The 7937-nt window shown below is 50.1% G+C and overlaps 1 protein-coding gene across 1 annotated transcript in view; it reads right to left on the reverse strand.

The window, feature by feature from the left end:
* The window catches only part of LOC119459148 (F-BAR domain only protein 2-like), a 19696-nt gene extending 14066 nt beyond the window's left edge, over nucleotides 1–5630 (reverse strand). Inside the window, 2 exon segments of the mRNA XM_049671609.1 lie at nucleotides 4294–4589; nucleotides 5435–5630. Coding sequence (XP_049527566.1) covers nucleotides 4294–4589; nucleotides 5435–5630 — 492 coding nt within the window.
* Nucleotides 5631–7937: the final 2307 nt, after the last annotated feature.

Genomic DNA, 7937 nt, shown 5'->3' on the forward strand with positions numbered 1-7937 from the left:
AAGCATGCCTGTCTTAGGGAACTTAATAGCACCTTTAAACGAAGTGCACCTTGGGCGGTAAGGCAGTCAATTCGTAAAACTTTATTCTCGGTACTGGGAGTGATGGGTTCTGCGACCCCACCAGATAGCCCTCAGTCAGTGCTGAAGGCGACCTCTCGGGCTCGTGCTGTGACCCGGACTTCTACTTCCGGATCAGAGCTGGCCAGCAGGGTGTCCCACTTTTGAAAGCCTACAAGCTTCTGGAGTTCTTCGGGTGGGGGGTCTGCGGGGCAGTTCCAAAAGATGTGTTCCATTGTGGCGCTCTGACCACATTTCGAGCAATCGGGTTGAATTCGTCTGGGTTGATGTGGTGCATTCAGACCGGGTTTGGAAGAGTATTGGTTTGGAGTTGTCTCCATTTAACTCTTGAGCTTTGGTAAGGCTTTTGTGAGGTGGCGCTAGCGTTTGTCTAGCTAACTTAAAGTACTGGGTGATTTCCTGGTAACTGATGAGACCTTCCTTTGTGCGTTCGGGCTCGAGTCGTTGCTCACGGCTCGGCCGATAGATCCTCGAGCCATACTGTGAGCTGCCTCGTTCCCAGGGTTGCCGAGTGAGCCGGTACCAGATGAATTCCGCGTGTCCCCGGTTTCGGGGTAGTTGGGTAGTTTTGAAGGATTTTGAGAGAGCTTTTTGAGATTCTTCCTCTCGAGTAATTATTAATGGCAGTTTTGGAATAACTTATAAATGTTTCAATTTGGGTTTAGTTAAAGCTAGTGCTATGGCCGCTTCCTCCGCAACGTTGGAGTGTTTGACTCTGACTGTAGCTATTGATATCGGCTCTCCGTTTGCCGCGGAGACCGTTATCGCGAAGGCGTTGGTATTGCCGGGGTATGCCGCCGCATCAATATACGCCACGTCCTGCCTTCCCCCGTATTTCTTTGCTAGAGTTTTGGCTCTAGCTATTCTCCTACCCTCGTGGTAGGAAGGATGCATGTTCTTTGGTAGAGGTTTGATAGTTATGGTGTTTCTGATCTTTGGGGGGAGTTTCTGCACGTCCTCCACCAAGGGTTCAGCGTTTTTACCTATAGCCTTTAGTATTTCTCTGCCGGCTGTCGTTCGGGTTAGTCTGAGCTCTTGTGCCCTACGGTGGGCCTCGACAAGCTCGTCCAAGGTGTTGTGTATTTCTAGCTGTAATAGTTTATCGGTAGGCGTGTTTATTGGCAGCCCGATGGCTGCTTTATAAGCTTGCCTAATTAGTCCGTCAATCGCTTGTGTTTCCCTCTGCGTTAATTCCAGGTACGGGAGCGCATATGTAATTTTGCTGATTACAAAGGCTTGGACTAGTTTGCATAGGTCCTGCTCTTTTAACCCTGTTCGCTTGTTGGCTATTCTCCTAATGAGCCTGATAGTTTGTGTTGTGGCGTGTCTTAATTTTTCTATGGTGATGTGATTACTGCGGTTTTCTTGTACATAATGCCTAGGATTCGTAGAGTGCTTACTCTTTGACCGGTTCTCCTTGTACAAGGATTTTGATATCCGGGATGGGGTAGTCAGTTGCTTTTTTGCCTCTTGGGATGTCACGCTTGACCAGTAACTCGAATTTAGGTTGTGAGCAGCTAAGGCCCAAGGTTTTCTACATGGGGTTCTATAATATCGACTGCTCTTTGCAAGGTATCTTCTATGTCGCTATCTCGCCCTTTGGTAGTCCATAGGGTGATGTCATCCGCAGATAAGGTGAACCTGAGATTAGGTACAGTTCTTAGTTTAGCCGGCAGGTTTATCAGGGCCAGGTTGAAGAGGAAGGGTGAGAGCACCGAGCCCTGTGGGGTTCCGCGGTCACCCATGCTAATGGGATCTGAGTTCGCGCCGCCAGCCGAGATCTCGGCCGTTCTTTCCATTAAAAAAGATCGGACGTAGTTGTATGTTCTGGGGCCCGGATTAATTTGGGAAAAGTTGGTAAGTATACTTTCATGCGTGACATTGTCGAAGGCTTTGTTCAGATCTAAGCCGAGGACTGCCCTGACACAGCGGCTACGTGGGATGATTTCTTCGCTAATGAGGAGCATGATGTCCTGTGTAGAGAGATGCGCTCTGAAGCCTATAATTTCGTTTCGGAGAAGGTTGTTGTCTTCCACGTACGCATTGAGCCTGTTTAAGACCATGTGCTCCATGAGCTTGCCTAGGCACGACGTAAGGGAGATTGGTCTGAGATTTTCAATGTTCATCTTTTTGCCTGGTTTTGGGATGAAGATGATTCTGGCGTGTATCCATTCTTGCGGAATATCCCCTTTCTCCCAATACTTGTTCATTAGGTTAGTAAGGGCCGTAACCGACGTAAAGTAGAGATTTCTAAGGGTTTTGTAGTCACACCATCGGGGCCAGCTGCTGACGTGGTTTTAAGTTGCCCGAGGGCGTGGCATGTCTCTGCTATACTGAATTCCTGGTCTAATTCCGGGTTTTCCTCACCTTCATACCACGGGTACGGATTGGGCGTCGCATGCGTATTGATGTATCTGTCTTTGAGGATTTTTATGAGATCATCCGAAGTGCCCTCGTGTTGATGCGCGATCTGAACGAATTTGTTTCGTTGGGCTGACTTGGACTGCGTAGAGTGAAGGAGATGTCTAAGCAAGAACCAAGTATTCCGGTTGCCTAGCTGACCGTTGACTCGATCACATACCTGTCCCCATTGCTGTCTTTCCTACTCCGCGGCGTATTCTGCAATTTGCTTTTCTAGTTCGGCTATTCGTTTCCTGAGTTTGCGGTTGTGTTTATGAGACTTCCAGCGCTTTTGCATCCCCTAGATGCACCTCCCACAAGTGCTTAACATGGGGTCAGTCGTGTGTTGCTCATCCACCGCTTCCGTAACTGCGGTGTGGCTTTGTACGTCCGGTTTAAGCTTGCAGGTCCAATCACTGAGGTCCTCGATGTCAATCGGAGCCTTACTATCCCTGGCTTTGCGGAAATTATCCCAATTGGTGATTCTGGCTTTAGGTGGCGGTGGTTTGAATGGTGCTGTTTCCACTATCGTTTTGAGCAGGTAGTGGTCGCTATCCACTGTGAGCCCAGTGTTTACCCACGTGGCCGTACGTACGTTCTTGGTGAGTGTGAGATCTGGGGTTGTATCTGCAGTTATGCTGTTTCCTATTCTGGTAGGGGTGCCTATGTCATTGAGTGTAGTTAGACCTGGATCTTGTATGGTTTGCCAAAGGACTGTACCTTTATATTGGGCCTTTCTCTACCCCCAGGCAGGATGTGGCGCGTTGAAGTCTCCCACTATGAGTAACGGCGCTTTGTCGGTGAGCTTGACCGCTTTACGGACTAAGCCTGATATGCCGCAAGTGCGATCGCTGGGTGGAGTATATATATTAAGAATGAAGACATTTCCATCACCCTTCTTCCTTGGCGGAATTTCTATCATCGTGTGCGTGACCGACGTGTGATCAAATTCATGTTGTATGGCCGCGATGTTTCTCTCTACTAGAGTTACCGCGACCAGACGACTACCTCCTTGTGGATCCGCATTCGCGGGTATAAAAGAGGTGTAGCCTGCGAGACGGGCGGGTAAGGTAGCTCTTGAAGTGCGATACATCTGGCTTGTTGGCGGCGTGTTGGACTCGGAAGAGCAGGTCACAACGTTTGTTTTTGTAGCCCCCCGCAATTTCACTGCCAAATTCTAAGGCGCTGAGGTTGCGGGGCCATGTTGGCGAGGGTTGTGTGGTGCTAAACTTTGCAGGATTAGTTGCAGCTGTTGCTCAATGCGCTCAAAGCGTTGGTCCAGGTGGTCAAAGCGTTGGTTTATGCACACAAAGCGCTGGTCTATGCTATCGAAGCGTTGGATGGTTTGGTCAGTGAAAAGGTTGAAAGCTGCTTTAAGCGCGTGGATTTCTTGGTTGTGTTTATCTAGGCGCGCATTGATGCGCTCGAGAGCCTTGGACGTTACCTGGAACTAAGACCTGGGCACCGGCTCGCCCTCGCTAGAGGTTTCAGCTAGTTTTTTAGCGGCGGTATCAATGCTTTCTGAGGACTGTCTTTTTGAGTACCTCGATTAGCATCCGTTTCCATGTTGGTTGTCACCCCGCTGGTAGACGGGAGAGATGTGGAGGCACAGGGTAGTTTCTCTACTGGGGTGGCGGGGGGGGGGGGGCGGCTTAAAGAGGCGAATTTAGGCGGGGAATTTTGGTTCTCGGCCTTTTCCACCTTGGCTTTTTTGCATTTGCGCGATAGTGTCGAGCAGTTTTTGTTTATAGCCTTATACTCCAGAAGCTCGCGTTCCATCGCGTGAGCGTGAGAGGCGCTAGCTGCCCAGCTCACCTGTTTGTCCGCTTTCCTGGAGCTGCTGCTGCTGCGTCTTGACCTCGAGGTCTTCTCAGACTTCTTGTTGTCGTGGCTGTTGCTTGTCTTGCTGTTGCCGCTTCTGCCGCCGGATTGGTTACTGCCGGCTTTCTTCATTTCTTCAAGGGGCGGGAAGGAGGCTGATCTGTCCCTCGATCGCCTGGAGCTGTGCCCTCGGCTGGCAGGTCGTCGTCGGGTTCTTGAGGGGTGTCTCCTAGATTTCTCCTTCTTTTCCGAGTGATCCCTGTAGTCTTTTTCATCTTCATCGTCGTAATCTGACGATAGAAGTAGGTATCTGTTGCTCGTCGTAGTCGGGGGGGGGGGGGGGGGGTAAAGAAGGCAGGGCCTTCTTGGATTTAGTAATGAAACGTTGCTTACAGTTACGGCTGCCTGTGGCGTGCACGCCGTCGCATATGATGCAGCGTGCTTCACAGCTCGGGAGTTCTCCCTCCGGTGGTGGTGGGTGCTCTTCTCCGAAATGGCGGCACCGCTGCGTTTGGGGTTGATAGCAGACGTCGGCTCGATGACCGGTTCTTCTGCAGTTGTAGCACGTTTCCACTCTCTCCCTGAAGGGAAAGCAGTTGAAGGGCATACACTGGAATTTGACGATTCTCGGGAGCTTTGTGCTGGCAAAGGTGATCACCATGGCCCTGGATTGTCCCAATTGTCTCGCAGATAGAATCTGGAGTTTCGGGTTCTCGATGGTGCATAGTTCAATGATCTCTTCCGCCGACTCGTCTCCCAACGCTCCATAGATGACTCCGCGTACGGCGTTGTCGGGAGCAAGGAGGTAGGCTCCCGACAACGATCACTGGGTGATCGACATCGTTGATGCGGATACCGGAGACGTTCAGGTAGAGTTGGGCGCATTCGTCACTCGGGGTACTGATGGTAAAAGTGTTGTTGTACGGGTTAATCCGTAGCTGGTCTTCGTTCCTGATCACCGGCATCAGGAGATTCAGTTGCGCGCACACCGTCGCCAGCAGTGTGCCGGGGGGAATAGTGCGTAAATTTAAATTACGCGGTCTGACAACAATCTTGCGGGCGTCACGTGGTAGGCGTGGGATGGGTGGCCTCTTCTTTCTCTCGGCTGTCTTTTTCCGACTGATGACGTACTTACCTTTGTTGTGTGCCTTGTCAGCGGGCGAACTCGCTGAGTCGGTCGGTTGCAGGAGCGCGTTGAGGGCACGGCGCTCCGCGGCCTCCCGGCGCTCGCGTTGGTAGAATTCTTCATGCCTCTTGCTGACGATTGTCTTCCATTCGGCCCCTTGAAGGACCGCCGGCGCGATTGTTTCCCCTTCTGCGGCGTATGGCATGACGTGCGCGAAGCTCGGCAGAGTCCCGGCACGTTCGGCAGACGCCCGGCGCGTTCGGCGAACGCCCGGCGCGCTCGGCACGCACGGACGCTCCCTCCGCGACCGCCGGCGAAAGCCGGCGTTCTCACACGAGGTCGGAGCAAGAAGTCCCGTAAAATGGCAAAAAGGCGGTCCTACCTGGCGAGACCGATATTCACAGATGCAGCACACTTAGCGGAATCCGATGTGCATACTTTGGATCCCGTATCAAGGCTTGTAACACCAAGCATAGGCAATATTGTCGGAGCACGACGCGGAGACGTCCACGCTGCTCGGCGACCGGAGCGTCCTCCTCTTTAGCCGTTAAGCATGCATGCTCAAGTGGGTGGTACTGATTACCATCGCTGCTTATACCGTGCCCCTGTGCGCCCAGAACGTTTTCATTCAGCCTGCTCATAGGTATCACGGCAGTTTTGGGCTTAAATAGGGCCTTACAACCTATTTCTAAGGAATCACTTTTTATGGTGCAGCAAAGCGTTCTACCTAGGAGGTGTTTATACTTTTATACTTTCTGCGGTTGCGCCCAAGAGCATGTGGAAATTTTTAAAGCAGAATTTATTCATCTGAGCGATCTCTAAGCAATTGAAATCACGGCGCAAATAGGAGTCCCGAATGCTGGAAACCTTACTCTAGTCAAATCTACTTGGCTTTAATCTAGTGCTATGGGCAAAGTGGTGCCCTGTTTTGGCTGTGGGCTCAATTTTTCATTGAACCGAAAATTGAGCTGCGCATTGTAGGGTACAGAAGAACTTATGATATAAAAATGCACTGCGTTTCAATGTTTAAAAGCCCCAGGAGCCGCGTACGACGAGGTCACGTAATATACGGACTAATATAGGGTCACGTCAAGGACTAATATAAGGTGACGTAATACGCCGTCCTATTGTCATGCGTTTGCCCCGTGGGGGTGCCAAGAGTCATTTTTCGCGACTTATAAATAATTTAAAGAATAGTCCTTGTTGAATGAGGAAAATGGTGCTTGTTTTAGCCAATACGAGACGATCTTTCCATGAGCAGGGCTATCTCGATTCATGTTGTGAACGGCTGTCTGTTCCTTTAATACTCCTCATCCCTTCCATATGTTTCAGAACGCACTTAGATGCAATCGCGGCTTATAGCTCAAGTATCCACATCACCACTTTCCAATAAAAACATCTACGCTTCCTCGCCTTCCTGTTAATTCAGTATTCATTATTTTATTGATCTACAATAAATGTTATTAGTAAAGCAATGAACGAGGCTAGTTGATGTACATTCATGATTGTATTGCACTTAGTATTACACTGTATTCTTTTATTGCAATAGCACTTATATGGACACTAAAAGAGGATTTCTGCCGTCGCCATCGTTGTCGCCATCGCCGTGAGGTTCCGTATGACGTCAACGGCGATGAAATTGTCGCCGCGCGCCGGACGCTGTATGTACGAGTGAAAGGGCACGAGGGACGCGCGCTTTTACGGGGAGCGAACGCTCGGCAGAGAACAAACGGGCGTTCTGCGCCGTGCTCCCTGAGGAGCTCCAGAATTAAGCGTCTCTTTCCTCCTTTATAATCACCATATATATATATATATATATATATATAGAGAGAGAGAGAGAGAGAGCAAACGCAACTTCTTCTTTCGGCCAAAAGGTCATGGGGGACGGGAGGGAGGGAGCGAGGCAGGGAGGGAGGGGAGACGACGTTCAGCTGCGGCACCTAATGCGTATTTATATAAAAACGTTGCGACGCGAGAAGGTGGCAAAAACTTCCGACGCTGCTCGACGAGTTTCCCCTTCTGATCTCGTCGTAAACCTCCGAGCCGCCCCCAAAGGCCCTGGCAACAGTCACCAACGCCGCGCGCGTTCGGTGAGAACGCGTGTAAAACGGCGACGGCGTCGATAACAGTTTTGCGCGTTGCTGGTGCAGCTGCATGTCCAAGTTTATACAGCTGATAAAACTACTATCCTTACTCCGTATAGCTCTCTACTAAGTTGCTATCGCAATTGATGTGTCGCTTTTCGGGTGAAACTTCGACTATTTTATGTTCATTTTTCAGTTCTTCCGTCCGTGTAATACTAAGCGCAATGCAATCAAGAAATGTTATAACTTTTTTCATTATGTGGAAACCGATACTAAGAAGTCTAGGCCTCCAGCCGAGGCTGAAACATTCTTCAATTCTCACAGCAACAATGTTGCGATTGTCTTTAAGCACAGCTAATAGTGCGTAATTGCCAGCAGCCCTACAGTTGTTTCATCAACACTTAATTTTGACGCCTTTTTGATGTCTA

This window comes from Dermacentor silvarum, chromosome 7 (genome assembly GCF_013339745.2).
Source record: "Dermacentor silvarum isolate Dsil-2018 chromosome 7, BIME_Dsil_1.4, whole genome shotgun sequence".
NCBI classification, from domain to species: Eukaryota; Metazoa; Arthropoda; class Arachnida; order Ixodida; family Ixodidae; genus Dermacentor; species Dermacentor silvarum.